At 37.4% G+C, this 15,430-nt stretch overlaps 1 protein-coding gene across 1 annotated transcript in view; it reads right to left on the bottom strand.

Annotated features, from left to right (window-relative positions):
- Positions 1 to 788: 788 nt before the first annotated feature.
- The window catches only part of LOC124795912 (5-formyltetrahydrofolate cyclo-ligase), an 84,434-nt gene continuing 69,792 nt past the window's right edge, over positions 789 to 15,430 (bottom strand). Inside the window, exons 2-4 of the mRNA XM_047259996.1 lie at positions 6,502 to 6,629; positions 6,292 to 6,425; positions 789 to 1,128 (exon numbers count right to left, since the gene is read on the bottom strand). Of these exons, the coding sequence (XP_047115952.1) occupies positions 905 to 1,128; positions 6,292 to 6,425; positions 6,502 to 6,629 (486 nt within the window). The 3' untranslated portion in view covers positions 789 to 904. The remainder of the gene's footprint in view (positions 1,129 to 6,291; positions 6,426 to 6,501; positions 6,630 to 15,430) is intronic.

The following is a 15,430-nucleotide window of genomic DNA, read 5'->3' as shown; positions in this document are numbered from 1 at the left end:
TTAAAGTGTCAGAAAAAAATTAAGAGAATGCCAACTGGGGATCCTGCGATGAAAGTTAACAAGAAAATCTTCAACAAGTCTCCAAACAAATCTCAGTTTTGTAATAACCATAACATTGGAGTATTATTATTGTCTACTGACTTGAAATTTCCTGGTAGATTAAAAGTGTGTGCCAGAACAGGAATCAAACATAGTTTCCATGTCTTTGAAGAGCAATGCTCTTTCTGGGTCAGTTATCGAGGCATGTGTCTCATTTTTAAAAAATTGACCCACATAAAAATTTTATTAGTGGCAAGCAAATGCAGCTTATTGATTGAAACGGAGTATTTTTCCTTAATGGAAAAAGAGATCTATGGAGACAGCTGTCTTGGGATTTTGATAAATATGTATTTTCCATCTATGAAGGGTATTGACTCACTTGTTTGTATATATAATTTCTGGTGATGATGTGTGTCGAAAGCAGGCTGCAGTAGCTATTTAAAGTTTCAAAATTATAAGAAGTAAGAAAGAATGGTAAGATCATTGTTGTCCTTCACTTTAACCCTTTAAATAACACTTGTAAATATATATACCACTGAAACTACCATGCAATAATTTTTTCTCCTTGTGCATTGGTATGAATATTTACCACCTGATTACTCATGTATTTCTAAATACATTATAAATTGACCAGTTTTGTCACTTACTGGGAGAAAAATCCTTGCTTAAAATTGGCACATATTATAAGTAAGCAACTATTATAGTGACCTTTTCACATCTGTATCCAGTAATAATGTAAAGAGAGAATATTTTCTTTGGAAAAATAATAAAATATGTGTTTATTGCAGTATGGAAACATTAGTTGCATCACATTATTCTACATCTTCCTTCTAAGAGCAGAAAAGTACTGTTGAGACAGAAAATATCATTTGTCTTCAAAGAGAACTTCATCGAGAACAACATCAGTCTCAGTCTGTGGAATTTCAGGTACAATTTGTTCTTTGAATGCTAGTCCTAATATTGTAGGGCGTTTCTCCAGTTTCTTGAAACACTTGGCTAAAAACTTATCATAATAGCCTTTTCCTCTTCCTAATCTGACTCCATCTTTGGTGAACGCCTGCCCAGGAGCCAGAACTAAGTCCAAAGTACCTGTAATCATATTTTGTTAATTTCAATGACTGAATAAGGAAAATGTAGTAGAAATCAAGAATTATTTCAGTATGATATATCTATACTGAGCTTATCTGTTGGAGTAAACAACTTTACACTTGTAAACTTATCAGTATGACAGAAAAAACTTATGCACTTTAATGCTAGCAATATGACAGAACAAATCTATCCAACTGGATGTTGCCAATGTACAAGGATGGCTGAACTCTGACAATGTGGATACCTAATAAGAATCCCCTACCTTTTACACTTTCACTTTGTTTTATTTACGAGGACTGCCTTTTAAATTCTCACAAAATCAATGAAATAAAAATATATTTACGCTAGATTTCGTTTTCCTGTTGCTTAAAATAAACACCTTTAAAATTTATATATTTTTTGGATGTGTTTGAACAAATTATGCTCAACATTTATTTCATTCTGATGTTGGAAACATTCATGCTTGAGGTGATGAAACTTGTGTCCACAGTTTTTGTTTGATGTAGGAGAACAAAAAGGAGTAAAGAATAAGTCAGGTGAATACAGGCAATGAGACATTATTTGGTGGAGAAAAACATCAAATTAATCAATTAGTTTATGTGCTGTGTGCCAACTGGCAGTGTCATGTTGAAGAGTAGAGGAATTTTCTCAGTATATTCTTGGTATCTTCAAGGACTTCTGTGATATGCCTAAGGATATCTGTATCTGAGAATATGTCACACACTGATCCTCATCAGTCATGTTGCAAACATCAACTAGGTTTGGTTGGCCTTCATAAAATTTGTTGCGTATCGATTGTAAATCTTGCTTGAAGATAACTGATGAATGAAGATTTTTCGAGATATTGGTGTGAAAAAAACTGTAAAAAATTTTCCAACAAAGACCATTACATGAAATATCAATTTTATTAACAGCACCATTTCTTTAAGCACTCATGCTAACCATTTCTTTAAGCACTCGTGGTAAACAAATTACTCCACCAGTTTCTGAGCTACCATTGTTTTAACAATATCAAATGACCAAAATGTAAAACAATGGTAATGTCACATGTCAGTAGCCTTGTATTATATCTGTTTATGTGTTTCTGAGAGTATAGGAATGAATTTGTTTTCACTATTTAATATCTTAATTGGAACTTTAAAACACGTGTTTTGAGTAAAGAGTTGATGTAGTATGTGGGTTCAGATATTTTTGGCTAACAAAATCAGTCTGTGGTTTGCAGATGCATTCATGTGCCCACTTACTCAATATTTTTGATCAGTACGTCTCCATGTCATGATTGTCTGTTATTCAGTTTCCATAGAGTTGGCGGGAAATGATATTCTTGCTCCTTTATCAGTACCATTTGTGTTACACTGAGGTTATTGTTTTATCCTATGCTTCCTGTCACTTGTCACTATCATACTGGCCCAATAAGGGGTTCTTGAAGAATATAAAAACTGGATACTGATTGTGAAAAGGTCCACAACTTTTGACAATTTGACTGTTCTTACACAGTAAGATCTTTGATGATCATGCTTATGGATTCTCCCTGTTATTGTATACCTGGCAGGTAAATTTTTTTACTGGTATTGTGTAAAAGCTGTTGTATAAGGTGTGCTTTTTAATTAAGGACTGTATATATAATTGGAACCCAATAGTTGAACCTGCTTTTCCAACATAATATACACCAATATGAATACACCATAACAAACAACATACATCTGAATTCTATTCTCATAAAAATGTGCTATTTGGTGTGCAAGCACAAATGTCAGTTTCTGAGCATGCCACACCTTTTGTTTTTGATTGTTTTACACAGTTTGGTTGCAGTCTCACAATGTGCATCAGAATTGTGTTTCCTTGACACAAAAAAAGTTACTCCTCCCCTTAGCCCCCTCCCCAACTCTCCCTGTACGCCTATTCCAGGACCTATATCTGGATCAGAATAATGTGATTGGCAGTTGGACATGGAAGGGGGAAATGCTGGTTTGCTGTTTCATGCAAGGGCAATATGGCTCCCATAACATCAGCTGTGAGGCTCCATACTGACTACATTCCAATGTTGCCCATTAAAGTAAAGTGTTGAGTTTGCTTTGTAGGGTAATAATAATCTTAACACTTTTTTACACAACTTCACAGCTATCTTCACACATTCTGAAAAACGAACATACTGGACAGACAAATGAAGCATATAAGAACAAGTCACAACAATCATCCTATAAACAACAAGCTGTCAGTCACTTTGTTATTTTGACCCAAGTATAGTGCACATGATTTTAGGGCTGAAATTGTTTTCTTGGACTTCGGTTTCTTTGGTAATGTTAAATGAGTCCACTGTCATTTTGATTCTGGTCAGTGTGCAATTACCTTGTGTGGGGAGTTCTCAAAGTCTAAGGTGTATCACAACAAGCCTCATAGTCTTCAATAACTGCAGCAGAACATTTTGGATGAGACTGTAGCAATTACAGCAGTCCAGCTTCGACTTTTTAGGGAGCTGTTCCTCTCTTTGCATATGATCTCTACACTTATCCATAACAGTTGTCATGTTTTATCTGCAAACTCCTGCCCTTGGCTGCTCATGAGTCACTGTCATCGTTTGTGAGGTCCACACAGTCCAGACACTTCTTTATAAGACTGTTTTTCCAGCCCTGTACCACTGCATTGAAATATGTGATCTGTATGAGATCCATACCCATCCTTTGCAGAGTCACAAATAATTTGTATTCTGTGAACAGCGTGTAGAGCTGCTGAAGCATTGACAGGTTTGTTTTGAGATGACAACATCTATGTTGTTGCTCTTTCAATGAATTTGGATCAGGATTCCATGTCCCTTTTGATTAGGTTTTCATACAGCTTAATTTTACTACTTCATTGCTGACTATATCTTAATGCCTGAGAGTCTCACCACATTTGCTTCCACTCCAGACTGTGGTCCAGCTGGACTTACTTTTGTATTAGTATAATGTGGTGTGGATGTTCCACAGAATGAGTCTCCACTGTTTTACTTTTTTGTCCAGCATATGAGAGATTACATTTAATTGTCATGTAATTGGATAGATAAAAAAATCGACTCACCAAACAGCAGCAGGAAGAATTACTTTATTCAGTTACATTGAAATGGACTGCTATAGATTCCTAGCTTTTTGTAAGTGTAAGTCATCTTTAACATAGCCAAGTAAATTGTTTCTTTTGATCAGTGATCATGCCACACATTTGCCACTGCAACTTTTGAGGATTTTGTTGACTTTTTGTGGGAACTATCCTGTGTAATATAGGTACACTTAAGTCTTTGGCTTTTCTCTTACTTTCTGGGTGCAGTTAGTCAGACACATTCAACTTGACAATGAAATAACTCCTTAGATGTTGGAACTCAGAGACTATCTTAATATGGCAGGATGTGTGTTCTGTGAATGGGTCTTCACCTTAACATTCTGCTGTACAGAATGGTGAAAATAAATTGTGTGGCTCTACAAGTTAGTATGTGTTGGATTTTGGTAGTTGCTGTGTCTGTGTGACCTACCTGATGCCTCTTACTGAATCATCTGTCCATTCTTTCCTACTGTTATGGTATAGATGATAGTAGAATGGCATGAGCAGAGATGTTGAAGGAACTTGTTGAGTTCATCTAGTCTGTTGTGCTAATCACAAAAGTGTAATCCACTTATCATATCAAGAGAGACAGGTTAGTTTGTGAGTGAATGATTCCAAGGCCACTCCCTCAAAGTGTGTCATAAACAGCAACCATCCTAGAGAACACACTGTGCATGGCTACAACTTCTGTTTGTTAATAATATTCTGATAGATGTTAATGTGCCTGAGCATGTTAAATATTGTGGAGTCAAGAAACCTTTAACTAATCAGTTCTAATGTGTCTAAAGACATTCAGATGAATGGGAAAACTCTATCTAAATGACAGTAGCACTGAAATTCAGTCCATTAAGGTTTTGGAGTAATTCCTTCAAGCTGCATCTTCAAACATGGGGGAAGCACAGACTTGGAGAATTTTGTGGCTGGGCAAACTGCAGTACCTGTGTATAAGGGAGAAAAGTCTCCCTCCTCATCTAGAATTAATTTGATTTTTGTAGGAAGGATTTTACTGCTCTTTTCTTTGAAACAATTGACAAAATATGTAAATCTTTGTGTTTCCCTTAGTAACATTGCAGGTACCCATGCAGTATTGGGGATGTTTTTGGCTATTAAGTGCTCTCTATTTAAATATGAAGTGTTGAATATACCAGATTCAAGTAAACGCCATATAAAGGCAACAAATGGTAGGTATATTCTGCTAAATTATTCAAAAAATCATTCATCACAAAACATTATCTTACGTAGGACCATGGAACTAAACACAAATTTTCTAAAGAAAACTAATCCTAATTTCTAGAACAGCTTGGAAAAGTGGACCATTAAAATGTGAGTTGTTGCCAAGCCAAGGTGGTTTCCAGATCAACAGAGTGGAAGAACCTGCCTTCATTTAGCTGAAAGAACAGTATGCATCAAAGACAGAACCTGTGTTATGGGAGTGAGTTCTCTGTTTATCTGTGATGAGAAGAGGGTTTTGGTCTATAAATAGACTGCCTTGATCCAAAACAAAGGCCAGGAGGCAAATGCAGACTGTAAACATTTTACTACTCTACAAAATTTGAAGTGGGGAAACTTGGCCAGTTAGGACAGAAATGTGTTCTAATCGCTCCGTGCCACAATCCAGTTTATACTGGCACTGGAGGAGGAGGAGGTTATTAGAGACAGAGCACAAGCCTGGATTAGGGATGGATGGAGAAGGAAAGCATCCATGCCCTTTTGAAGGAGCCATCCTGGCATTTGCCTTAAGTGATTTATAGAAATCATGTAAGACCTAAATCAGGGTGGCCAGATGCAGGTTTGAACCATCATTCTCCCGAATTCACGTCCAGTGTGCTAACCACTGTGCTACCCCACTCACCCTGTCACTGGAGTTTGACAGCTAAAATAATGTTGTCATCTAGTACTGTTCTCATGCTATTTTAACTATTTCAAAATATGTCATTATACATATGTAGCATCATATTTTACAAAAACACAAACTAAACAAAGGAGAAAGCACTACTTATGTTTGAATTAACCATTATGCAATGGAATTTGATTCCTCACAGTATACATAATTGTATATGACAAATTACAGGTAACTGCACTAAAACATACCATTATCAAAAACACTCTCTCTTTGGTCATCAGGTGAGGGCTGTTTTATGTTCCATTTATTTATTGGTAGACTGTTGTAGTCTTGTAGTGAGCGAAGTATAATCATCTCCATTTCAGGAATACCTTTCTGAAATCTTTTAAGGAATTGCTTTTAAATTCTTGTTTCTAAGCAAATAATTCTTTTTTAGAAACAAACTCATTTGCACTTACCTGGGTATGTAACATGTCTTTCCATTCTTGAGTATGTCTTCAACTAAAGTTCCTGTTTGCACTTCCTTATCAAAACTTAGGTATATTGAAACAGAGTTTGCTTTTTGATATGCTGGATGCTTCAGGACCTTAAAAATTAATAAGAACATTTTATTACACAAAGTTTCATCTGAATAATATGAAAGTAAGTGCACTACTCACCAAGTAGTATAGGCAGGCACATAAACAAGACTTAAAACTTAACTAGCTTTTGGACAAATATGGTACTTTTTAAAGCTAGAGAACACTGTGCTAGCTGAATATACAGTGCTAGGACTGCAGTTCTGCAAGTGGACTGGGGTGAGGGTTGAAGAGGGGTGGGAAGCAGGAGGCTGGATTTGGGAAGACTGACTGACTGTTTGAAGGGAGGCAGCATGTGTATGGGGTAAGTATGTGTCACGGAGGAGGAGCAGATGCACTGGATAGGAATGCCACACACAATGAGTGCAACATGCTCAATTTCAATGGCTGCTTCACCATGCGGGCCACCTGCATCTGTTTCTGAGCTCTACAGTTGGGTGTTACCATTGCAACTCATTCTTTGTTTCTAAAGTCTTCCTGTCCTCAATTACCCTTGCCCCCCACATCCACCTCCACCTTGCGCAATAATCCCCAAACTTCACTCATCCTGCAACCCCACCTTCTTCCCCCCAGTCTCCCTTCCTCTGTTCTGTTATTCCCTCCCTGTCCACTCCTCCAGGTCACTAACATTGTACACAGCATGAACTCCCAATCCCTCCTGCGTCCACCTCCTTTCTTCCCTCACCTACCCCACCAAACGCAACCCTTCACCCCAGTCTACTACCTGCAGAACTGCAGTTCTGATATTGTGTATTCAGCCAGTGTTCTATGTATCCGTATGTGTAAAGTTAGTGAAATTTTCGAGTGGGGGGGGCGTTAGGTGGCCTGCCCTAGCTCGAAAACAGATATGTCCAAACACTAGCAAAGTTTTCATTCTTATTTATGTGTCTGTCAACAACTCAGTGCTGCTACTGTACTTTACTCCTAAGTGATTACAATTTACCACAACTTTTCATACTGTATTTGTAAGGTTTTATTTTAGCTATGTTTAAGGGGTGTTTCATGAAAAAATTCAAAACATGTGCACACAGGGAGTGTGTCATTGATAAATTGTCATACATTGGTGTGTTATTGTTGTGAGGCTCCATCTTGTTGAAGAGTGAAACTATTAGTGTGCTTTTGCCATTATAGAAGAAAATGCTATGTAGTGTTTTGAGGTAGTTCATTCGAGTTACTGAGTTGTCCTCAAAAGAGAATGGGCCATACACTTTTTTGTAGCAAATGACCACAAAACACATTCTCTTTATGTGAATCTCTTTCATACTCAATGATTCCCTGATAAGTACACTTTATGTCAGTTAAATTTACTGAAAATTAATCATGATAAAAATCTCTTGCCTTCTGTGTCCTCTAAGAGAATGTTGCTGACATTAGTGTGCTTTCCTTTAGCACCAAAATTTGAAGAGCATGCACTAATTTTAGTTAGCACACCAAACATCACCTTAACACTCTACATACATTTGTATGGAGAACTGCAACTTCTCTGCTTGCATGAGGAGTGTACTTTCATGGGCTCTGCGCAAAAGCCTGCTTAAAGCTCTTCACTCTTTTCTCAGAAGTTTAAAGTCAACCTGGACTCTTATCTTTGCACAGATATCCTGTCTCTTCATTTTAATGATACCAATGACAAATGTTTTTGATGACAGATTGAATCATCTCAAGATACCAATGAAAATTAGGCTAGATCACAATCACTGTCTCGAAATTAGACTGACAAAGATACTTGTATTCATAGAAGTACATTTGTACATAATAATGTCATAATAAATAATCGTCTAAACCAGGAATATAAAGCAGATTTAATGTATAATTCATTTATTAGTGAGAAATGATATAATTTTCACAAAAGGTCATAACGTTACCAATCATGAACTAATACACTGGATATTTAGCATCTGATGGAAACTGGAAAATTGGTACTGTAGATTAAAATTAATTGAACTTATTCTTTTAATAACACAATGAATTTAGTCAGTTGTTAAAAACATAAATAACCTCACTGTGGAGACTGCATGGTTCTTGGCTGTTTAGTTTTGTCAAAGTTGGTCACTCTGTTACTGTACAGGTCTTGCACTTATGCAAAATAGTTTGAGACATACCAAACAAATGCACTGATGTTGTTGTTGTGGTTGCAGTTGTGGTCGTGATGGTCTTACATTGTGAAGAGTAGTTTGATACAGGTGTCCATGCTAGTCTATCCTGTACAAGCCTCTTAATCTCTGCATAACTACCATAATCTACATCCTTTTGAATCTGCTTCCTGTATTCATACTTTTGTCTCCCACTACAGTTTCTACCTCTTCCCCTCTACACACTCACACATCTTACCTTTCATCCGTTGATGCCTCATGGTGTGTCCTATCAAACGATCTCTTCTTTTAGTTGAGCTGTGCCACAAATTTCTTTTCATTAGTCAATCCACTCATCTAATCTTCTTTTATAGAAACACACGTCAAAAGCTTCTGTCTTCTTGTCTGAACTACCTACCATTCATGTTTTACTTCTGCACAAGCTACACTGCAGACAAACACCATCAGAAAAGACGTCTCAACACTTAAATTTATATTAAACAGTAACAAAATCTTTTTTTTCAGAAATGCTTTTCTTAATACTGCCAGTCTGCATTTTATATGTTCTCTACTTCAGCCATCATCAGTCATTTTGCTTCCCAAATAATAAAGCTCATCTACTGTTTTTGGTGTCCCATTTCCTAATGTACTTCCTTAACATCACCTGGTTTATTACAGTTACATTCCATTACAATTTTTTTACTTTTGTTGATGCTCATCTTATAATCTTTTTTCAAGACACTATCCACTCTGTTCAACTGCTCTCCTACATCCTTAGCTATCTTTGACAAAAATACATTGTCATCGTCATACCGCAAAGCTTTTATTCCTTCTTCATGAACTTCAGTTCCCTTTCCAAATTACTCCTTGGTTTCCTTCCAGTGTTCCTAATGTTCTGATCGAATAATATCAGGTATAGGCTATGACCCTGTCTCACACTTTTCTCGACTACCACTTCTGTTTCAAGTCATTTGACTGTTATAAATGCAGTCTGATTTTTGAACAAGTCATAAATAATGATTCGTTCCCTGTATTTTTCTTCAAAAAATGTAGCCAGTCCACATTGTCAAAAGCTTTCTCTGTGTGCGCAAAGGATATAAACATAGGTTTGCTTCCCACCCCACCCCACCCCCACCCCCTTCCCCCAACACATATTCTAAGATAAGTATTACAGTTAGTATTGCCTTGCGTATTATTATTTTTCTCCAGAACCCAAACTGATCTTTCCCAAGTTGGGCTCCATCAGTGTTTTTGTAAATAATTTGTGTCAAAATGTTTTGCAACAATGACATAAACTGATGGTTCAGCAGTATTCCCACTTGTCAGCACCTGCCTCCTTTGGGATTGGAACTGATACATTCTTCCTGACGCCTGTCTCATATATCTTGTACAACAGATGGAATTATCCATGAGTGCAGGCTCTCTAAAGTATCTCAATAATTCTGAGAGAATATCATCTACTCCAGGGACCTGGTTTCTACTTAAGTCTTTCAGTGCTCTGTCCAATCCTTTTTACGGTATCGTATTTCTCATCTCATTTTCATCTATCACCTGTTTCTATAATATTGCTTTTAAATTTTTTACCTTAATATAGACCTCTATACATTCCTTCCAACTTTCAGCTTTGCCTTCTGTACTTTGTACTGGCTTGTCATCTGAGTTCTTGATATTCATACAGTTGCTTCTCTTTTCTTCAAAGATACCTTTAATTTTCCGTTGGGTAACATTTAAATTTCCCCTGGTTATGCATTCTTATGCAGCCTTGAATTTGTCTTCAGCCATTCCTGCTTAGCCATTTTGCACTTTTTGTCAATTTCATTTTTAGGTGTTTGTGCTTCATTTTGGCTGCTTCATCTCCTGCATTTTTATATTTCCTCTTTTCATCAATTATATTCAATATCTCCTGAGTCATCCAGTAATTTCTACTAGGCCTTGTCTGTATGCCTATGCAATCCTCTACTACCTTTCCTGTTTGACCTCTCAAAGCTACCCATTCATTTCATTCAATATTCCTTTCCTTTGTTTCACTCCTGTGTTGCCCAATGCTCCCTCTGAAACTCTCACCAGTCTCTGGTTCCTTCAGTTCACCCATGTCCCATATCCTTCATTTCCCACCTTTTCACAATCTCCTCTATTTTACTCTGCAGTTCATAACCAATAAATTATGATCAGAGTCCACACCTACCCCTGGAAATGTTTTACAGTTTAAAAATTGGTTTCAAAATCTCGTCTTACCATTACGTATTCAATCTGACACCTTCCAGTGTTTCCACGTCTCTTCTGTATATACAGCGTTCTTTCACAATTCGTAAACCAAGTATAAATGATGATTAAATTATTCTCTGTGCAAAATTCTACCAGGCAGCTTCCTCTTTCATTCCTTTTACACTGTCCAGATTCTCCTAATATTTTTCCCTCTCTTCCTTTTCATTCTGCTGAATTACAGACATTAATTACAATAATCTTCCATCTCCTTTAACTACATGAATAACTTTCCTTATCTCATCATACATTCTTTCAGTATCTTCATCATCTTTAGAACTAATTGGCATATAAACTTGTACTACTGTGTTGGGTGTTTGCTTTGTATCTGTGCTGGCTATGGTAATGTGTTAATTATGTTGTTCTGAGTAGTTTACATGCATTCCTATTTTCTTTTTCATTATTAGGCTCACTCCTGTATTACCCCTATCTGATTTTGTGTTGATAACTCAATAACAGAACAAAAATGGAAATTCCTAGATGGAATCATATGTAAAATAAAGGAAAGGCAGGCACTTGACTACAGCTGACTGATGTGTGCTATATAGAAACACTCTACTTGCTCTTCTTCTACACACATTCATACACACCACCACACAGACACATAAATGCACACACATGTGGCTGTGGTGGGATTTGGTCTGTGTCAGTGAAGTATTGTGAATCTGTGTACTTTTACTAGAGGAAGAGCAAGTGCTTGAAAGTTAGTGAAACACAGTTTTCTGTTGCATGTATCTATGTGCCACACATTGATCAGCAATAGGTGAGTGATTGCCTTCCCTATATTTTATGTATCAACCCAATACTAGTCTCACCAAAAGTCCTGTTCTTCATGCCATCACACTTCACAAATTCCCACTATACCTATGTATGTATGTATGTGTGTATGTTAACCGGGGACGTAGAAACGACGGAGAGGCTCCGCCCTCGCAGCAGCCGCAGTGGTCCACAATGCCACGATGACTACTGCAGTCCACATCACCCCTCCACCAGCCCACACCGAACCCAGGGTTATTGTGCAGTTCGGCCCCTGGTGGACCCCCTCCCACCCCCTCCCCCTCCCCAGGAATGTCTCACACCAGACGAGTGTAACCCCTATGTTTGCGTGCTAGAGTAATGGTGGTGTACGCGTACATGGAGAACTTGTTTGCGCAGAAATTGCCGACAGAGTGTAGCTGAGGCGGAATAAGGGGAACCAGCCTCTATTCACTGAGGCAGATGGGAAACCGCCTAAAAACCATCCGCAGACTGGCCAGCTCACTGGCCCTCGACACAAGTCCGCCAGGCAGATTCGTGCCGGGGACCAGGCGCTCCTTCCCACTCTGGACCCACTATACCTAACTTTAACCAATTCATTTTCCTTTTAAAATCCTCTAAGCTACCATCCACCTGATGGGATCTAACATTCCACATTCTGACGACCCGTGGAATGTGTCTTGTTTATCGAAATGATGATGTCCTCCTGAGTAGTCCCTGGACTATTCCTGACAACTACATGAAAGTTCTAAATCATAAATGGGCACTTACCTTCCACACATAATTTAGAGACCTAGGGAGACTACCTTACACTCAAATGGGGAACTACCTTACATCTGCAATATTTTACCTAAGCATTATCATTACATACAGTAGATGTGCATGGCCATGTTGGCTAATGTTGCAACCTAGATCAATCATTCATCTAGACTGTTGCCCCTGTAACTACTGAAAAGGCTGATTCTCCTCTTCAGCAACTATAGGTTAGTCTGGCCTCTCCACAGATACCCATCTGCTGTGGTTGCACGAAGTCTTATCTGTATCGTTGAGGAAGAAGAGGCCCCCATCTCTGCATGGTCCATGTTTCATAGAGGGAATGCACTGTTATTAAAAGTAAAAACCTAGGCCTGTAAATTATGTGTGGAAGGTAAGTCCCCATTTATGATTTAGAACTACGAATCTTTAATTTCCTTTCTACACTGATTGCATGTGGTTGTCTGGTATCAGTTGGTATCCAAACTAATGCCCACAGAGTTTTATTTGATGTAAGAAAAATTTTTCTGTAAATTTTGATTGGAAGGAAATGTTAATTGTTCAATTGCCTACAGTTGGGCAAAGGGCACAGTGTTTCAAACTAATGCTGTATAGGTCATACACAATAAATGCATAGACTAGAATCTAGCAGCATTTTTCTAAAACCCTGTGCTACACATATTCTATTGACATACATTTCCTTTCCTGTATACCTGAAGTGTCATAAATCAGAGCACTTTATAATTTGATAGAGAGCAATTCCAGTAAAAAAACAAAACAAAAAAACTTTAAGGTATACTGAGTTTTTTCTAAGTGATAGCTGTTTATAATATACGTTCATCAACAAATTTTAAATGTTAAAATCTAATATCAAAAACCCTGTATTTGACAGTTTGCCTGATTTTGATACCAGGATTATAAAAAGTACAGTATCACAAGTTTGGACAGGCGGATAAATCGGCTCCAGTTTGCCATCAGCTATGTAGGGTGAACCTTGGCAATGCCAGTCACCATGCTGGTGAAGCATCAGAAAAATTCTTAAACACACACTGGCTGATGATCTTGGGAGAAAAGCTAACATGTAATTCATCAACAAGTGGCCACAAAAGGTTCAATTCTGTAAATTTGTATCTCTTCTTAATAGCTGCCTTTGACTTTAATACCATATTTTCATTCAGCCACACATTAATTGCATAGATCCAATTTTCAGGGGAACCTCTTAACAGATGTGAAGTCAGGAAAAATTGTCACCACACTGATGCAGTTGTGATGAAATGCTTTTGTACACTACAGTGGATACGGTAACCATTATTAAAGACAGACTGCTGAAGTTATTTATGAAGGCCACTTTTTACACTTAGCTTACACTCAGAAGACTACAAATTATTGTATTAAATAACTGAGAGAAAATATATAATTTAAAAAAATGCTGTTGCTTTTTATGAGCACATTATTAGCAGCAATCTATCTACTACTATCTACGCAACAGTAATGCAAGTGTAAGGTCTCATTGATGTTAAATATTAACACTTAATATGTACTGTATGACTGAAGCCTTTCTTATGATGAACACTGAAAACTAGGATTTGTAAACTCAGAAGTTAAAAATGTAGATACTTCACAGAACAAGTTGTTAATGGAAGTTTAGTTTTATGTCAATAGGCAAAATTTTTTCACCAGAATAAAGATCTCCACATAGTAAAGCTATTTGAGCAGTCCACATATTACGCCAATATCCTAGCTCTCCTGGTAACAAAAGGACCTCATTGTTTCAACTCATCAACACAGTGGAAGAAATCAGTAACTGAAGGATACTGCAGCATCAGGTTACTTGTGTTGAAAGAAATGTTAAGAGAAAAGTGTGCAATATTTTTGTTCAGCAGCAGCCTCAAAAACTGTTCATTAATAACTTGTGTAGGCAGCAGTAAGTATTTACTTCTCAAATTAAATAAACATTAAGATGTGTGCTCTGTGCAAGACAATGGGGATGGAAAATAACTCTGTCAAATTTTTTTAATTGGATGAATAGAAAAAAATCTTCTCACCAAGTGGCAACAGAACACACACATAAAAGAGGGCTGTAATAAGGCAAGTTTTCAGAACCAGTGGCTCCTTCTTCAGGCAGACGGGTTGAAGGGGAAGGAAGAGGAGTGAAGGAAAAGGACTGGAGAGGTCTAGGAAAAGAGGTAGGTTTCAGGAAAGTTCTGGGTGACTTTCTGGAAATCCCCCTTTTCCTGGACCTCTCTAGTCCTGTTTCTTCATCCCTCTTCCTTGCCCTTCAACCCTTCTGCCATTAGACAGAGCCACTGACTCTGAAAGCTTGCCTAATTACAATCCTCTTTTATGTATGTGTCCTGCTGATGCTTGGTGAGTTAATTTTTTTATCTATCTAAATGAATTACAAAATTGATTGTTTTCATTTTCATTAAAATTTTGATGCAGTGTATGTATGATTATCATCATGCCAGAAATAGTCATTGAAACTCAACTCACCATGCCATTTGTTTTCTCTGTTCACTATTGAATTCATTCCTATGTGTGTTTCTGTATAAACTGAACTAGCGGTTCTATGTCCGGTTCATATTATCTTTTGAAAAACTGTCTAGTTTTATTTCACAAGTTTCCATGGCAAAATGGTGTGACACTATTCCATAGGCTATAGTTTTGTCTTGACGTTTGCTTATGGATCTTGTATGTCATTAACTGTAGTGATGTGATCAATAACACAATTATCTTCATATGCAAGCCAAAAAAGGGACATGACAACATATCTTCTTCTCTGGATGTTTTGGTCATCAGAAATAAATTTTAGGCATTTAAGGAGCACCAAACTTGCAGTAGCATAAACTGTTAATTACCACCGCAAATGGACCTATCTGTGAAACACGAGGGAGCAGGCTGATAATTCTGTAATAATGAATTGTCAGTTTACACCTGTTGTTTCAACTACATTTCTTGTGTAGGTTTGT

The sequence above is a fragment of the Schistocerca piceifrons genome, chromosome 1 (genome assembly GCF_021461385.2).
Source record: "Schistocerca piceifrons isolate TAMUIC-IGC-003096 chromosome 1, iqSchPice1.1, whole genome shotgun sequence".
NCBI lineage: Eukaryota > Metazoa > Arthropoda > Insecta > Orthoptera > Acrididae > Schistocerca > Schistocerca piceifrons.
Note: the sequence above shows the minus strand (reverse complement) of the source record. Positions and strands in the feature narration are given on the sequence as shown.